The sequence below is a fragment of the Aspergillus heteromorphus genome, assembly GCF_003184545.1.
Source record: "Aspergillus heteromorphus CBS 117.55 chromosome Unknown BO70scaffold_12, whole genome shotgun sequence".
NCBI lineage: Eukaryota > Fungi > Ascomycota > Eurotiomycetes > Eurotiales > Aspergillaceae > Aspergillus > Aspergillus heteromorphus.
In genome coordinates this window covers 81,528-98,504 of record NW_020290417.1, presented here as the reverse complement: position 1 = coordinate 98,504, position 16,977 = coordinate 81,528, and the positions used below count along the sequence as shown (strand labels likewise).

Below are 16,977 nucleotides of genomic sequence, written 5' to 3'. Positions count from 1 at the left end.
ATTCTACCCTGTTTGCCCCTGTCAGCCTGTCACCGCCTGCAGTCCCTGCAGTTAGTATAGGCCGCTGCACCTCACGACACACAAGCACAATCACAGCCCTCTTTGGAGAGATAACAAGCCAAGCAGCGCTTACATTAGACCAATGCTGGGTGCAGAATTAGTCTTGTATTGGCTGATTGCCATCTTGTCCACCACTCTGACAAGAATGGCGGCACAGGTGGCACAAGGCGGATGGACACCGCTGGTATATAGCCAGTCATGCAAGCCCAGGCACGGCGAGCTAGAGAAGAAGATATGCTTTGATCCTTTACCTCCCCATCTCCACCCTCATGACGTCCGCTCTGAGTTCCTTGGCCTCGCTGGACCCGGCTGAGCTGGCCCACATTCCAGCGGGAACCCCACCAGCGGGACAAGAGTCCAACCTCATTGATCCTCCGTCCGATGGCTACCTCTTCCTCGTGGTGGGCAGTGTGGTGATGGGCATCATGTACATCACTGTCGCCATGAGCCTCCATGTCAAGCTCCAGGTCCGGAAGAAATGGGCGCTCGATGACTGGACTCGACTGATCTCAACGGTCTGTCTACCGCAACCCTGTTCCTGGCCTCAGCTGACCCTTTTGCCAGATCGGGGCCACATTCTATTTCATCACCTGCATTTTTGGTAGGCTCACCCCGTGTACTGCAGCCCTCTTCGACTGACCCTTCGGCCACAGCGGTGGTTATAGCAAAATTCGGCACGCACATGTGGGACCTCTCCGTCGCTCATATCCTGAGTGATCCATTCATCATTGTGGGAAAGCCCCTCCGCGTGACTCATCGAAAAACAAAAGAGCTGACTGCAGCTATCGCAGACCTCGTTCTTCTCCAATTGGCTGACGGCCATCGTGTGGCCGGTCGTCAAAACCACCTTCTTCCTGATCTACCTGGATATGTTCCGGACCATTCGGTGGCAGCGCTACGCCATCTACCTCGGGCTGTTCGTCAACTGGGCCTTCTATGTGGCTGTTGTCATCGTCACCCTATACTACATCAGTCCCGCGCCGGGCCAGTCGTGGAAGGCCTCATTCGTGTCGCCCCGGTATGACGGGTCCCTGAACATCTCGATCCCGATAGCGGCGGGGAGCCTTATCCTCGACCTGTACATTCTGCTGCTCCCCATGGCGCCTATCTGGAATTTGCAGCTGAAGTTGAGAAAGAGACTTGGTGTGATGGCCGTGTTTGCCACAGGATTGATGTAAGCTTCATCCCCGGTCTCCTAATCCAACGACAAGAAGGCAAGGCCTAGCTAAGGCTCGTGCATAGCGCCTGTGTCGCCTCCTCGCTGAGCATCTACTTCAAAACCGTGCTCAACTCCCACGAAACCGACTTTACCTACTACACGCTCCGGGTCTTGATCATGGCGATCGTGGAGATGTGCGTCGGCATCACCGCCAGCTCCATGCCGTCAATGGCGCTCTTCTTCCGCCACCATCGCCCGCTGCTGACGCGCTTCTTCTCCCGCCTCTCTCGCTCCTCGCAACACTCTTACCACAAGCGGTCGATGCCTCGCGGTGGCGATCCACTCGAGGCTCAGACGTCCGACCGCTGGCCGTTGCGAGACCTTGTTCCTCCGGGCAAGGATCGATACCCCCGCATGCACGAGGTGGACGGGGACGGCAGTGACGGTGGCGCCAGCGAACATCACCCCCACTCTGAGGAGAGGGGCCCGGAGGATCAGGTCTGATGGTGATGGTGTTGGTAGTTGGAAGATACTCTTTTCCATCTAGGGTCCAGACAGTATAGTGCTAATTTTGTAACAAACATATTCTTGCTTTCGGGAAAGCCGAAAAAAGTTCCATTGGTACGGTACGAGCTAAGGGACGTCCCGTACCAAAAGGTGTTCCCCGTTCCCCAATCACAAGACTTCATCTATTCATGAAACGCTGAAGATCATTCATTCACTGGACGCGGGGCTGCTCGCCGAGTTCCCCGATCCCTCCCTCCCTCCCCTTCGACTTGTCTCTTCTACACCCCCACCCTTCTGCCTCTATCTCCCATCAGCCCATGTCCTCCATATCTTTGCCCCCAATCGTACCATGCTTGCATGTCTCGACATGGCCCCCTCCTTTAGCACTTCTTCACACTCGTGTCAAACGGCATTAGTGGTTCTTAGTTCCACTTGGATACGAGTGCGGCTGAGCGGGGAAGGATGACTACCAGTTCTTGGGGGCTTTCTGTGTTATGCCAAGTGTTTGCCGGCATGTTAGTGCTGACCTTGGCGACCTGGTCAAACATCCCTGGTCCATTTACAGGACAAGGTGACATCGGGGAGCAGCCTATCGGGTGTATGCATCTCGATGACGGCTGGCAGTGCTATGTTTTCTTTGTCCGGCCGTATCATGCAGTAGCACGGTGGCAGACACCCCGGGACAAGCCTTATAGCGGGTTGGTCTGGGCCGAATTAGGCGCCCAATTCACCCGGTCATTCGACAGTTCCCTGCGCAACACTATATTGAGCTGTGCAATATAGCAGTCGTTAGCATCTTGGCGATGGGGTATGAGTGAGATTGGAGCTCTGTTTATAACCGCAGGAGATCAGACAAATGGAGGGCCCATAGCCTCGCATCTCTCGACCTCGATTGCAACCACCGCCGCCACCACCACCACCACCATGGCCTGGGAACTTCTATCCTCGTGGCTCTTCGCTCTTGCATCCCTTATTCTCATTCTGTCCGAAATCCATTTCACCATCAAGTCCTACAAAGTCTCCAAATACCTTCCACACCCTCTCGCCAGACTCTCCCAGTGCCACCAGATCCTCAAGGACTTTGTAAGTGGTGTCACGGCGTGATCCCCTCAGGGTTTCACATCGCTTATCGGGCAGTCCAATGGCAAATTCTATCGCCCCTGGGCTCCCGAGCCTATCCTGGTCGAGCCCACCAGGAAAAGGATGACGGAGCTCAGCGAGACCCCTGTGCTCTCGCAGCGGGCCGTCTACGCAGACATGTTTCGCTTCCAGCATACCATGAACATCGCTCACCACGATGAGGTCAAGATCATGCGGTCGCGGTCGCGGCTCTATGCCCTGATCTTGAGTGTGCGGGGGCCTGCTCAGCTTGCGAAGCTGTACCCGTATCTCCAAGATAGGCTGGAGCGGTTCTTGGATGAGGAACTCTACCCGGCCCAGGTGCTGGCGGATGGATCCGTTTGTGTCTCACTCGCTGAGACGTGTCGGGTCATGGCGTCGCGGCTAATGGCCATGATGTTTTTTGGGGAGGAGCTGAGTATGTCAGCCTGATATCTTCGAATCTACGTATACTGATTTACCCCATCAGCGGCCGATCCTGCCTTCAGCAAAGCCGTCTACAACCATCCGCAGCAAACCGTTAGATGCATGGCACTCTTCCAGCTGGTGCCCCGCGTTATGACCCCGTATGTTATCGGGACCCCGATAATTTCACATTCCCTCTTATAAGCCAACCACTGACGCCCAAGAAATCCAGACTCGTCAACGCCCTCATAACCCACCGCGGCGCAGCCATGAAACTAATCCTAAATCGCATCACCCCGGTGATTGACAGCGAAACTACGAACTGGACTGAACCAACAGGCCTTAAAGAACTCACCCTCCTAGACATCTTCATCAAAGAGACCCAATCCACCCGCGACTACTGGACCGCCGAGACGCTCACACGCGCCCTTATGGGCCTTCTGCTAGCAGCCTCGCACCAACCATGGGTCAACCTATACATCTTCATCTACCGACTCTGCGCGAGCCCAGAGTGGCAAGACATTCTGCGAGAGGAAATCGCCGCGGCGCAGCCCCTGGATTACGACCGACTCGACCACCTGCCCCTCCTGGACAGCTTCATGCGGGAAACCGCGCGTCTGGTCTCGTTGGATAAATTGAATATTCGTCGCAAGGCCCTGCAGGATTATACATTTGCTGGCGGAAGCCCCCACGTTCCTATCGGTGCCACTGTCTGTGTCTCGTCGTATAATGTGTCGCATAATGCGAGCACATATCCGGACCCGGAGACCTTTGATGGTCGCCGCTTCGTGGATGGAAATCATCAGGATTCTACGCATCGGTATTCTGATATTTCTGAGCAGTATTTGATTTGGGGGTATGGGTCGTTGGCTTGGTATGGGTTCCAGTCTCTGTGATATTGTTATCGTAGCCTGACTGACTTGGGAAATTTAGCCCCGGTCGCTTTCACGCCACCCTCGTCTTGAAACTGGCGATGGTCAATTTTCTGACCCGGTATCAGATGCGGCTCGCGGACTCGAAGATGCGCAGTCATTGGATGTATGAGGCATTCAGCATGCCGTATGAGTCGACTAAAGTGATTCTCACGCCAAGGGCGGTGGTGAGGTCGAAGCCATGAAATGGGTGTCGGGGTGGAGGGTTAAGGGAGCGGGACGTCTCATCGGCAAGATGGTGATGGGTGTGTTGTTAGGCGCCGATGACGGGGATGACGAAATATATATTTATGAATGAGATGAGATGATCATGATATCTTCAGGCATCGAGCCACGCTCTGCAGAACTGTTTCTTCGCTCCGGGGATATTAATTTGCAAATATACATCGATGATGTGCGAAGATATATAATTGTTTTGTACAATAAGTAAGGCGGCATGGGTGGCTCCACGACCGGGTTTACGCAGACCTTTTTCCAAAAATTGTATCGAGCAGACGAAATTCAAGCACACCAGAACACTTGTGTCGGTCGCATCGATGTTTGATGCCGCCATTGCGGTCAGGACGCAGGCGGGCTCCACTTGCTTTAGTGTATGTATCCTTCGGAAAGACAGCTTGGTGATCGTGGCGCAAGGGGCCAGGCATCTGGAGGAGCAGGGTAGCCGCGCAGCCGTGAGTAGGGGTTGTTATTGAGCCGAAGTACCATGCTGCTGTCTAGTGCGAGTCACACAGGCCATAACTGCCCGGGACTCACCTTAAAATAATGTCCGCACTGCTACTATCAATCCTATTCACTGTCATCCCCCCCTTTTTCTTCACGCCATCATGTCTAAAGATCTAGCAGCTCTTTCCACCCGCATCACTGACAACCTCCAGCTGCTGACCAGCACTCAACAGCAGCCTCCTAATGAAGTCCCCGATGCCCTGCGCCTCGCATTACTCGACGACTGCTACGAGGTACAACGCCTCTGCAGCCAGCCCAGCGACTACCTAGAGCGGCTGCAAATGTTTGTGAGTGACCCAATATCCGCAAGAATGAACCACCAGCCACACAAAATACACCTGCTAATGCTCAGCACCAACCGTCAACAGAACCAGCAACTAGCCTGCCTCCACTGGCTGTGCTACTTCAACATTTTCAGACACATCCCTACTGACGGAACAATCTCATTCCCCGACCTCGCCACAGCAGCCGACGTGCCTCTCCCCCAACTGCGCAGAGTCGCCCGCATGGCGATGCTAGAGGGTGTCCTCTGCGAGCCTGCCCGGACCGTGTCGCGTACGGAAGTCCCAGTTTCGCAGGTTGTTTCGGTGGAGACTCGCCCCGTTCGCTCCTCCTCTGGGCGCGGTTCCTGACTACCATCGCCGCGCCAACCGCTATGGCCATGGCTGAGGCTACTCAGCCGTCTGGGGATCGAGTCAATCGGACGGCGTATAACCTGGCCTTCGACACGCCGTTGCCCTTTTTTCAGCATCTGAATCAGTCACCCAGCGGAGCGGATATGTTCGCGGGGTATATGAGTAGTCTGGATGTTGCGGGGGGTACCGCGCAGCATCATCTTCTAAGGGCGTTTGATTGGGCGGCGCTGGGTGATGCTCATGTTGTTGATGTATGTTTCTCCTTTCCCTTTCCTTTCCTTGATTATCCCCTGGTTTCCAAAGTCCCACCCTGAAATTACAATCACGTCATTTTACACGAAACCCAAGAATTGGAATCTAAAATGATACCCAGGTCGGAGGCAGCAACGGCCACACCTGCCGTCTCCTCAGCACGCACTTCCCACGCCTCCGCTTCACGGTGCAGGACCTCCCCGCCGTGATCCACCAAGCCCAAGCCCAAGCCCAAGATCCAACCCTAACCCCGAACCCATCCCCATCCCCATCCCCAATCCCACCCACCGACCTAACCCCAAAATCCACCTCACCCCCCACGATTTCTTCACCCCCCAACCCCCTCCCATCGCCCAAACCGCAAACATCTACCTCCTCCGCCGCATCCTGCACAACTGGCCCGACCACCACGCCATCCAGATCCTGCAGCATCTCGTAGACGCCATGTCTACGAAGATATCCTTGGACAGGCAGACCCAGCACTCAGGCTCAAAGTCGCCGCCACAGCCACCGCTGCTCTTCATCATGGACACCATCCTCCCGGCCTCCCCGGGCGAAATCACTGCTTATCAGGAGGGTCTCCTCCGCATGAGAGATCTGGTGATGGGGCAGAGTTTTAATAGTGGGGAGCGGGGGTGGGAGGGGTGGGTGCGTCTTCTACGGGCGACGACGCCGCCGTTGAGGGTTGTGAGGCCCGTTGTTAAGCCGGTGGGGAGTCATATGTCGGGGTTGGTGCTGGGGGTTGATGTTGATGTTGCTGTTGATTTTGATTTTGATGGGGTGGGTGGGGAGGAGGGGATTTGGAGTGTTAGATTCTTTTTCCTTTCTATTATTTAATTCTTATTCACACAGTTTATTGTCTGTCTGTCCATGATGTTTGTGTTGGTTTTATATACTCGCGGACGCATTTCCACGGATGATATCATCTGCGATCTTCTCGGCCAGACCGTCTGCGAAATCGAGCATTAGCCTCCATTATAAAATCCCATAGCCCACATAATAGCAAAAGAAAGGGACGAGGAGGAACCACTCACAAATACTCCCCTGCGGATGCCCCGGCGGGAGAAACGGCATCGCCGACGCATCCACAACGCGCAGCCCCTCCGTCCCGAACACCCGGCCCTGCGCGTCCACCACGGCCATCGGATCCCCCCGTCGGCCCATCTTGCATGTACACGAGGCGTGGAACGTCATGATTGCGTTGCGACGGATTGTGTCGAGGATTTCGTCGTCGCTGTCGCTGGTGAGGTTTCCGCTCCCGCTCCCGGGTAAGGGCGGATATACCTCTGCGACGGTGACGGACTGCATGATCTCCGTGGCCATCATGGCGCGTAGTCGTCGGAAGGCCGCGATGGCGAGTTCCTGGTCGGCTCGGTGGGTGAGCCAGTTGGGGTTGATGAGGGGGGGGTCGGTTGCGTGTCTGCTGGTGATGGTGACGGAGCCGCGGCTGAGTGGGGCGACGAGGACCGCGCTGGGAGACGCGTACATGAAGGAGTGCGCGGTGTCGTCGTCTGGTGGTGTCGCGGTGATGTAGTTCTCGTTGTTGCCGCTGTAGGCGTCTAGCACGAGGTATTCGAGCTCGGGCCAGTCGGCGGGGAATTGGGCCAGGGCGGCTTGTGTGGCTGGGCTGAGGGCTGCGCGCTCGGCGGCAGGCAGTTTTTCCCATGCGATGAGGTCTCCGCCGGGGTTCGTGAGGAGGCCTGTTTGGTTGGCGTGGTAGGCGGCGCTGGCGGAGGCGAGCGTGTCGCCGTTGGTGTTGCTTAGGGCGGAATGTGTGAGTGGAGTCACCCGGTAGCTTAGCCCGAACAGCAGGTGGTCCCACATGTTCTGGCCCACGCCGGGGAGGGCCGAGACGACGGGGATTTCGTGCTGCTGGAGGGTCGCGGCGGGACCGATGCCCGAGAGCATTAACAGCTGAGGGGATTGGAACTGTGGTAACCACTCCAGTCAGCTATGGGCGTCAAAAAGGGAGGGATGGTGGATCAAAACCTACGGCACCGGCAGAGAGAATGACCTCTTTCCGTGCGGAGAGAACATACTCAATGCCATCGGTCTGCACTAGCACCGCAGTGGCTGTGGTACCCTCGAAGAGGATGCGATGGGCCAGGGTCTGATTGTACAAGCGAGAGGAGCCGCCAGTTAGGGCTAGTTGCAGGAAGGCGCTTTCGGACGAACTCCGGGATTGGTCGGCTGGGTCGATGGTATTCATGTTGTACTGCACACCTTGCAGCCTGCCCGTCACGAAGTCGCGAATCGGGGGAATCCCCAGCTGCTCCCAGGCGCGTTTCACGAAGGACGAGAATGGGTTGGCCCACGGGGGGATGGACACCTGCAGAGGCCCGTCGCTCGAGCAGAACGCATCCGAAGCGTCGGGGACGGAGGCATTGGGGGCGCGTTGTTCGTTGTCGGCCGGAGTGAAATGTATCGAGCGCTGCATGTATAGAGCAAACTGGTCGAGCGAGTAGCCGGGGTCGTCGACCTCCCTGGCCCATCGCTCGTACGCTTGGCGGGTGGCCCGCATGTAGGTGAAATAATTACGGGCCGAGCTGTGGCTTGCTTATCAGTGCCTGGAGAATGCTGGGTACCGAGCGTACAGAAAGGCTGGAGCTCACCTCCCCCCGAGGCATTTCCCGCGGGCATAGTGTAGACGGCGATTAGCCATCCCCTGGCCGCTGGGCCTTAGCGACACACCCTTACACCGGATAATGGGAGTAGTAGGTATTAGGCAAACTTACAGCTTGCGGGGCGGTCACAAACCCCCAGTCAATGGCGGGGTCGGTGTCATTAGGGGCAGCACCAGCATACCAGACCGAATTGGAGGGAATGGTGCTGATGTTGCCGGCCCCTTGCTCGTAAAACCCCCCAGCTTCGACGATCGCAACTGACCGGCCGCCCTGAGACAATCGCGCCGCCATCACCAGACCCGCGGTACCCCCACCGATCACCACGTAGTCGAACGTCGCATTCTCTCCGATGACGCCAAACGATTGAGGGGGTGGTGGCACGAAGCTGCGGGACAGAGTCAGGGCGGCCAGACCCAGTAGAGAAAGAGCCCTCGGAAGCATTGAGAAGGGGATCGAGAAGAACAGATGCTGAGTATGATAGATGGGATGTGAATAACATTCAAAACACATGATGAAACTCGAATATCTTACCTTCTCCTTTTAAAAGGGAACAGTCGGGGCGACTATCACTCTTTTTTGCCGCTGAGCCATGAGCAAGGCTATTTTTGATCCCATTCCATACCCCGAGGATAATCATGCTGATGATTCTATACAGGTGTCTCATATTGTGATGGAAGCCTCAGCACAGCCCATCACACAGCCTCTGATACATGTACAGTATATTACTGACTGATGGTCACACACACACGAGCCCATCACCCCCTTGCATAACTTGCCTAGACCCCTCCTTCCTTCCTAGATAGACCACACACACACACAGACACAGACACAGACACACATTCCCGAGACTCATGACACGCAGCACTTTCCCCCCCTCTTTCAGCCTCACTCCCTACTTCCGTTCACTTCACTCCGACTTACACTGCCTAGCATCGCCAATCGCAGTATCAACATGAACAAGCGAATCCACCCTCCGCACCTCCAACCCCACCCCAATCCCAATCATCCCCAACAACGTCCCACAGATATACAACTGCGGGAACCCTTCCCCAAAGGCAGGATCAACGGGCAGTGCACCGGGGTAGAGAATCCCACTCAGCATCGCCAGAAGATGCAGCGCCGGCAACCACGCCGCGGTATACAATGCCTGCCGGGAATGATGGCCCGTCTGACAGAGGTAGAACAACGAGCTCAGCCCCAGCAGCAGCCCGGTCGTCATGGTTTGGCCGTTGTGGTACCGCGCGTGTGGGGGCCATTGCGGGTTGAAGACGTGCGTTTCGTTCCAGTCGGCGATGTAGCCCCCGCTTGCTGTTAGGAGGGAGGATAAGGCAATGAGGCAGCGGCCGGGGGTTGGGGCCATGCTGGGCTGAGTGAGAGAGGAATGACGGGTGGGAGAGGGTATTTTTGGCTGTCTGTCGATAGGACTGGACGGTGGAGTGGACAGGGGCTGTGAACGCTATCAAATACCTTATTGTGCCTGGGTTGCATGTAAGCGGACGCAATGTGAGAGTGATTCCCCGGAAGGGGTGTTTATCACATTCAATGGGTTTACTGCATGTCTGAGGCGTCTTGTCCATTCATCCAATCAATATCAGCTGTAAGCACAACATGCGCAGTATCAGAGTCAACTGTCATACATAACAGCAATTTAACTACCTGATTACGCTTATTCCCTTCCATGGCAGGACTCAATCGAGTAACTGCGTCGTAAACACCCCTTGCGGATCCCACTCCCGCTTCAGCCTCCGTAGTTTCGCCAGTCGAGCCGTCCCACGGTACCGTCGTTCGATGGGCCCCGTCCGCGTTCCATTCTGGAAGTCCACGAAGCGCATCTCGTCCGGCCCCCGCATGACGGAGATGCACGCCTCGTTGTATCTGTCCACCTTGTCGCGATTGGCGCTGTCGGTATGCCAGATCAGGTTATTCCTGTCGTACCCCGTCCATGGTTAGCATGACAGTCATTTGGGCTGGGTGTCGGAAAAAAGAAAGAAAAAGGAACACGTACTGCCAGTACCGGATATCATGCAAGGAACTGGCCGAATCCGCCTCGGGCGCTCGGGGGGGCCTCGCGTCCCACTGGAAATTGAAGGCCGTATTGATCGCGTCGGGACACTCGGTCACCATCTTCGTCCAGATGTCGACCGTGCGCACGAATGCGTCTGCGTCGAATCCGTGCAGCCCTACCACCCCGAACTGCTTGAAGTCGCCCTTGGCGCACAGTATCTCCCGCGCGTCACTTGCGTTCTGCACGGGAACCTCGTTTCCCGTCGCCACTACGGGCTGGAGGTCATATAGCGGTCCGAAGGGCACGTGTGGATCCTCGTCCCCGGTGTACCGCGCTGAGATGACTAGCGAGGGGGTGCGCGTGGGCGGGGGCGCCATGATCATCATCAGGCCGGCGGTCGCGTGTTGCGTGTCGGCCATGAGGGTCTTCATCACGCGGGTGACCTCCGCCGTCCGGGCCAGAGGGAAGATGAATGCCCCGACCCAGATCAGGCCCTGCTGCTTGCGGAGCAAGGAGACTGGGTGGGCGCGGATGGTGAGTTGGGTGACCAGGCCGAAGAACTGCCCAGCGCCGCGCAGCGCCCAGAGAAGATCGGGATGCTCTGTCGCGGTCACCTCCACTAGCTCTCCGCCGTTCCTGGCTGTGATGACCCGCGCGGAGACGATCTGGTCGGACCCGAAGCCGGTGATGGAGGTGGTGATGGAGGCGCCTCCGCCCAGGAAGTAGGGAATCGCCCCGACCGTATTGCCGTTTCCGAGAGCTTATGGACTCAGATTAGCAATCGGCGGTGGGAAAGTGTATGGATATACCTGTGAAGAGCCCTGCTTCTGCCAGGCGGAGTCCGACTTCCTTCGACAGAACTCCACCGACCAGGGTGGCCGTCTTTGCTTCCTCATCCACCCGGATGTCGACGTAGTTACTGAGGTCAATGATCACCCCTCCCTCACCGATCGTGGACCAGGCACTGTGGCCCCCACTCGAGGGTACCAGGGGAATGGAGTGTTGCAGAGCCCATCGGACCTGGACCAACATCAGCATATATCCGTGGATTCTGTAGAGACGCGCGTACGGTTTCGAGGCAGTCCTCTTCCGTCCGAGGGAGGATGATCGCTGTCGGAGTCTGTCGGCCAATATTAGTCCAGCGTCTCAGACGTTCCTGAAAGGCGGAATCCTCAGGGTCTTGGAGTATTCTGCAGTCCGAGGCAACAGTAGCCTGGAGAGCTGGAAGCTGCGAGAAGACGTGAGCGGACATGGCTGATAAGTTGGGTTGGGTTTGGCGAGGAGAAACAGAAGAATGAGAGAAAGAGGAGGATAATGCCCTGCACAGCTGACATGTTCACTGGTGGGGGGAGTGACAAGGCTGTGTGGCATGTATCCATCCATTTTGGTAGTCTGCCTTGTATCAAATCCTCCCCCCTTGCGGCATGGTACTGGAATATTAAACCCCATTATAGCACCAGCACGACCACCACCATGACAGTCGTAATCTCTCTCAACAATGTCCTATGGCGGAGATGTCAATCGAGGGCCTTTCCTCAATACCCTCAACTGGATCCTCCAGGCCTTCTCTCTTGGTCAGTTGATTCTTTTGGCCTCTGTAGTGACCTGTGCTGACCAGGCTGCTGTGATCGACAGTTGCTGTGATACTCCGACTACTCTCCCACCGGCTACGCGACAAGCATGACTGGGGGGTCGATGACCTTCTCATTGTTCTGGCAGTTGTATGTCTAATCGTCCCACCCCCTGGACTATTCCTGCTCACCCTCCTTCATCAGGCTATTCATCTAGCCCGATCAATCCTCCTATCCATCTCCATTGAAGCCGGCTTCGGGCGACATTTACCGGAGCTACTCGAGCATGAGCCCGCCGAGAAAGTCACCCATCTGCTGCACGAGCTGGTGGTGCTGCAGGCGATCGGGCTCTGGACGTTCGCTGTGCCAAAACTGCCGGTAGTTGCGCTGCTCGTCCGGCTCTTTGGTCGAGTCACGCGGCACGCAGTCGCCTTGTATGCCTCGGCCTTGGCTCTGATTGTTTTGGTTACAGTGATTACCATCACCACATTTGTCCAATGTACCCCCGTGGCTGCCCAGTGGGATACTTCCCTCCACGGCAAATGCTGGAATCGAGACATTAATGTGGATTTGGGGTATCTGGCTGGAGGTATGCTTACGTTCCGCCTCTACTCTTTCTGGAAACTTTATGGCTCTAATGCGAGTGGTACATCACGAAGCATACTCTGTGGTCCTGGACGCAGGCTACACAGTGTATGCAGTTCTGCATATCCGGATCCTGCAGATGGAACGCAGTCGGAAGGCTTTGATTGCCGGGTCGATGAGTCTCGGGTTCCTGTATGGACTTTCTTCCTTTTCTTCTCCTCTGTCTCTCCTACAATCATCATTGTGTCCCCAATCTAACTTCGGAAACTCCGTCGAATTATAGAGGCGGGATTGTCACGGTCTACAAATTAACCACCATCCATCAAATCAATGACACCCTGGACCCCACCTGTACGTTGGACTCTCCTGCTTCACCCCCACACTTTTCAACTCCCCGAGCTCCCTGTAATGAGTCAAAGATCTCCGCCTGTGTTTGTGGTAACTAATTCAAATTAGGGGCCACCGTGCCGCTCGAAGTCTGGAATAGGTGAGCATGACTCCTCGCGCGGGCAAACCCTTCCATTTTCTCGTTCTCTAGACTTTTTATGTCTATCCTCCCATTTTAATCAGGTCTTTCCTTTTATAGATGCCAGTTGAACTAACCACTCCCTCTCTTTCTTCCCCTACAGCGTCGAAGGCTGCGCCCTCATCCTCGCCGCCTGCGGTCCCATGGTCCGTCCCCTGATCAACAGTCTCTTCCAGTCTATATGGATGCCCCTGTCTAGGCTGGGAAGCAACTTTACCAACACCCAGCCATCGCAGACTACCGACTTGCCCACGACGGCTACTAGTGCGGGTGCAACTCTGTCGCTGTCCTCGACTGCTGATGATGGCGTCACACTTCTGAAGCAGAGTAGTCACCAGAAGAGGGATTACAGTCAGGTGGAGATGGCGAGAGGGATTCCTTTGGCGGAGATGCGGAAGGGTGACGCTGGTGGTCGTGGGGGGCGGGAACGGATGAGGCGGTGGTTGGATGGTGTTGGGCATCGGAAATGAATGGGGATTGGGATGGGCTGGTGTGTAATGCTAGATGATGTTGGCAGTGAAGGGGTTATATTCTATGGGGTGATGGTAGAATAAAGATGGATGGGAAAGGAAAAGCAAGGGATTTCATATGGTGATATTGAACTTTTGACTGGATGCCTGCCTGGCTGAATTTAGATCTGTACGTGGAAAGATATACATGGGTACTGGTGAAGGTTCTGGCAAATAGCCAAGCTTAGAAAGATAGAATGGACTCATTCGTTGGTTACAACAAATGGACCCTGTACTGACACTCGGGAAAATTCCTACTGCTCAGCAAAGGGGAACGCACCTAGATACACCGACATGGAGCGTGGTCACTTCAGCTTGGTGGAATATAAATTCAATTATGGATTATACATCTGGTCATCCCTCCTAAGACCAACTCAAACATCAAACCCCATCCCCTCCAGACTCTTCCCGAATGAATCACGCCACACACTGACGCCCATCTCCCCGAACCCAACTCCCACCTCCTTCGGCAGCTTCCCATCCTCAGCAGGGGCATTCAGTCTCGCCCAAGCCGCCTCGATATACTCCCCTAACGGCATCGGCGCGAACGCTTTCTCCGGACCCCCCTGCATGGCGACCGTGTGCGCCCGCGACGCGGCATCCAGCTCGGTATCCGTGTAGGGCGGGACGACCTCGACGACGCTGAGCGCCTGTTGGATGTTGGCTGGCGCAAAGCCCAGCTGCTCACGCAGGGTGACTAGGAACGCGTGGATAGCGGCCTTGGTGGCGCAGTAAACCGGATAGAAGGGCAGTGGGTGGAACGCGAGCGAGGAGCTGGTTACCAGGAGTGCCGCGGGCTGGTTGGCTGTGGCCCGGACGAGGAGATGCGGTAGGAAGGCCCGGGCTAGGAGGATTGGCGCTGTCAGGTTGACTTGGATCTCGTCGGCGAGGGACTGATTCTCGGTGACTGTGCTGGTGGTTGGCGCCTCCAAAAGGCTGAAGCAGCGCTGGATGCCCGCGTTGATGAAGACGGTGTCGAGGGTGGGATACGCGGTTATAATCCGGGCGACTTTCGCGGGCAGACCCTGAATATCGCGGATGTCCCACTCCACTGTCTCCAGGCCGACCAGCTCCTGTTGCAGCTGCTGCAGCCGCGCGGTGCGGCGACCGGTCACGATCACTTTCTTGCCGGCCGCATGGAACTTGCGGGCAAAGGCTTCGCCGATGCCCGAGGTGGCACCGATGATGAGGATGGTGTTGACTGTGGGAATCATGGTGGTTGAATCTGTTAGATGGTATGGGAACTGAGAAGATCGGAGATATGCGGTGACTTAAATGGGACCAGTAGGGCAAGAGATAGAGAAAGGTAACGTCAAAGACATGGAGGGCGAAGCAATCCCCGTCTCACCTGCATCACAGTTGATGTTGTAAGTCACAGCCCTTGCGTCCTTGGTGTCAGCTGTATACAGTACAGTACAGTACATACTGACTAATTGACCTATGCAAGTCCATCTATTTCCAATTTTAGAACATCCGTCTCGCGAGGCTGAGCGGTATGTCCCATTGCAGCATATCTGGCAGCCTTATGTTGTTTTTCCGTCCTCCCCTGTGCTTCTGGAAATGTGAAAGATATCGCCAACTGGAATGCAACTGACCGACATCCAACAGTCATTGTGACAAGTCAGGAGGCGTCTATTTACCCGATGACCCTTTGACAATATATCCTCTGTGAGATCACCTGCTGCAGGCCCTTCTTTGCGACAGCCTACCTGTTTCTGTCAGCTAGCACACAGCCCCACGTCCTTGCTTCTCTTCGACCCGTCCGTTCCAACCTGTGTAGCTCTGACTTGCCATCCCATCAATTTATGCATTGGATATCTGGCGCTGGGCTGTGCCGGGGTATTGCCACAAACGGGCGATGCTGTCGTCCATGTCGGACACAGCCTGGCCATATGTCGGGAGCATCTGGACGGGGGGAATCATTCTCAATTGGACTCCTGGACGCATCCCTCTCTGGCAGGGTTGGTCCGGACAGCTTTTTGCACGACACCCCAATCACCATCGGTCGATTCCTTGACCAGGGGTATCGTTATCAGTCGGATAAAGACGGGATTGGTCGGGTACCGACTCGCCTTTTAGCAGAAGATGTTGGTACCACTGTCCTCGATCTATCCTATCTTGTCCACTCCGCACAGATGGGCGGGAACTTCGATCTTTCATCACCTGTCACCCACCTTATTACTGGTCTACAAGAAGACTGGAAGGTAACCTGGTGCTAAAATTTATCATTGCTCTTCCTCGCCCTGGTATGAGTGGAATACCAGTCACCACGAAGCAACCTATGGGCCTAATGACCGCACCGGCAACATGAATGCGCTGGGTTCAAATAGGAACATTTACAGTCTATGGTAGATAGAAAGTCATTGATTGAACCTTGCTTTTGATAAAGACATCTCATTTTCTTGGACCTAATTTCTGAACTGCCCAAGTCCATCGCCCCCGTCCCGTCGAACATCTTGTTTGCTCTCGAGTCAAAGGCATACCGTCGCAAGGGTCTCCCTACTGTTGAATGTGAGTTTATAATCCATGAGGGTGTCAATTATACTCACATTTAGATAGCACCCCACGCAGCGATGGCATTCATGTCGTCGATATCCCTGGCCTTCTCATCGCCTCGCTTGATGGCACCCCACGCAGCGATGGCATTCATGTCGTCGATATCCCTGGCCTTCTCATCGCCCCGCTTGATGGCACCCCACGCAGCGATGGCATTCATGTCGTCGATATCCCTGGCCTTTTCATCACCTCTTTTGATGGCACCCCACGCAGCGATGGCATTCATGTCGTCAATTCCCCGCTCAGCTGGAGCCACAGGCACACTTGAAACAGTAGCCGCCAGAGCGGTCAGACAGAGCATAAGAGAGACCTTCATTTTGACTGCAGAAAGAAGAAGCAAACAAGACGTATTTTCAGACTGAGGGAAAGAAGAAAAGTTATATCGAGCCAGGATCATTCAGTTTCCGGGTTCTTGAGGTTACTTTTATACTAGGCCCTGACAACAGCCCATTCCAGCTTCTCTAAATCTGGTGACTTGGTGATAGTAGACAGCTCAGCTGCAATGATTCAAACGCGCCACCAGAAGATAAGAAGTATCTATCTTACACCTCTGTTCATAGGCTAGTAGGTACAGTATCATCTGGCCGAGCTGTTGAATGGAAGAATAATAACAATTTAGTTCGTAATCTATACCTGTTATCTTTCCGGTTTGCAGGATTTTTGCCTCGGCAGTACTGCGTACACTAGCAACAAAACTCCGATCTGAAGCCTATAGCCCCATCAACATGAAGCGGAGCCTTTTCACAGATAATGTCTCATCAAGCGGAGACTTTTGACGGCTAATCTATCTTCCATACTTATGCTCAGTG

General features: G+C 55.2%; 10 protein-coding genes across 10 annotated transcripts; 5 read left to right on the top strand and 5 right to left on the bottom strand.

The window, feature by feature from the left end:
* The first annotated feature begins 321 nt into the window (after positions 1-321).
* Positions 322-1,805, top strand: BO70DRAFT_362016 (uncharacterized protein). Its single transcript, XM_025543187.1, has 5 exons — positions 322-575; positions 625-661; positions 714-790; positions 852-1,234; positions 1,303-1,805. The coding sequence occupies exons 1-5, from the start codon at positions 330-332 to the stop codon at positions 1,721-1,723; spliced, it is 1,164 nt and encodes a 387-aa protein (XP_025399308.1). The 5' UTR covers positions 322-329; the 3' UTR covers positions 1,724-1,805.
* A 661-nt stretch (positions 1,806-2,466) lies between these two features.
* BO70DRAFT_362015 (cytochrome P450) lies at positions 2,467-4,674 on the top strand. The gene is made up of 4 exons (XM_025543186.1): positions 2,467-3,263; positions 3,315-3,411; positions 3,483-4,124; positions 4,184-4,674. The coding sequence occupies exons 1-4, from the start codon at positions 2,930-2,932 to the stop codon at positions 4,365-4,367; spliced, it is 1,257 nt and encodes a 418-aa protein (XP_025399307.1). The 5' UTR covers positions 2,467-2,929; the 3' UTR covers positions 4,368-4,674.
* Positions 4,675-5,006: 332 nt separating this feature from the next.
* Positions 5,007-5,537, top strand: tpcD (trypacidin cluster transcriptional coactivator tpcD; the record flags this gene model as incomplete). Its single annotated transcript, XM_025546605.1, has 2 exons — positions 5,007-5,192; positions 5,274-5,537. 2 exons carry the CDS (start codon positions 5,007-5,009, stop codon positions 5,535-5,537), a joined length of 450 nt encoding a protein of 149 aa, XP_025399306.1.
* A 23-nt stretch (positions 5,538-5,560) lies between these two features.
* BO70DRAFT_396332 (uncharacterized protein) lies at positions 5,561-6,629 on the top strand (the record flags this gene model as incomplete). The annotated part of the gene is made up of 2 exons (XM_025546604.1): positions 5,561-5,791; positions 5,952-6,629. 2 exons carry the CDS (start codon positions 5,561-5,563, stop codon positions 6,627-6,629), a joined length of 909 nt encoding a protein of 302 aa, XP_025399305.1.
* Positions 6,625-8,857, bottom strand: BO70DRAFT_405084 (GMC family oxidoreductase; the record flags this gene model as incomplete). The annotated part of the gene is made up of 5 exons (XM_025547100.1): positions 6,625-6,742; positions 6,827-7,721; positions 7,786-8,338; positions 8,405-8,484; positions 8,528-8,857. 5 exons carry the CDS (start codon positions 8,855-8,857, stop codon positions 6,681-6,683), a joined length of 1,920 nt encoding a protein of 639 aa, XP_025399304.1. The 3' UTR covers positions 6,625-6,680.
* A 466-nt stretch (positions 8,858-9,323) lies between these two features.
* BO70DRAFT_396330 (uncharacterized protein) lies at positions 9,324-9,776 on the bottom strand (the record flags this gene model as incomplete). The annotated part of the gene is made up of 1 exon (XM_025546603.1): positions 9,324-9,776. One exon carries the CDS (start codon positions 9,774-9,776, stop codon positions 9,324-9,326), a length of 453 nt encoding a protein of 150 aa, XP_025399303.1.
* Positions 9,777-10,104: 328 nt separating this feature from the next.
* On the bottom strand, positions 10,105-11,673 carry BO70DRAFT_352678 (FAD-binding oxidoreductase; the record flags this gene model as incomplete). Its single annotated transcript, XM_025541802.1, has 4 exons — positions 10,105-10,342; positions 10,422-11,181; positions 11,231-11,441; positions 11,491-11,673. The coding sequence occupies 4 exons, from the start codon at positions 11,671-11,673 to the stop codon at positions 10,105-10,107; spliced, it is 1,392 nt and encodes a 463-aa protein (XP_025399302.1).
* Positions 11,674-11,919: 246 nt separating this feature from the next.
* Positions 11,920-13,573, top strand: BO70DRAFT_396328 (uncharacterized protein; the record flags this gene model as incomplete). The annotated part of the gene is made up of 7 exons (XM_025546602.1): positions 11,920-11,995; positions 12,057-12,142; positions 12,197-12,638; positions 12,694-12,769; positions 12,861-12,928; positions 13,034-13,064; positions 13,207-13,573. 7 exons carry the CDS (start codon positions 11,920-11,922, stop codon positions 13,571-13,573), a joined length of 1,146 nt encoding a protein of 381 aa, XP_025399301.1.
* A 413-nt stretch (positions 13,574-13,986) lies between these two features.
* Positions 13,987-14,826, bottom strand: BO70DRAFT_336377 (putative short chain dehydrogenase; the record flags this gene model as incomplete). The annotated part of the gene is made up of 1 exon (XM_025541098.1): positions 13,987-14,826. One exon carries the CDS (start codon positions 14,824-14,826, stop codon positions 13,987-13,989), a length of 840 nt encoding a protein of 279 aa, XP_025399300.1.
* Positions 14,827-16,163: 1,337 nt separating this feature from the next.
* Positions 16,164-16,484, bottom strand: BO70DRAFT_405075 (uncharacterized protein; the record flags this gene model as incomplete). Its single annotated transcript, XM_025547099.1, has 1 exon — positions 16,164-16,484. The coding sequence occupies one exon, from the start codon at positions 16,482-16,484 to the stop codon at positions 16,164-16,166; it is 321 nt and encodes a 106-aa protein (XP_025399299.1).
* Between the last annotated feature and the right edge of the window lie 493 nt (positions 16,485-16,977).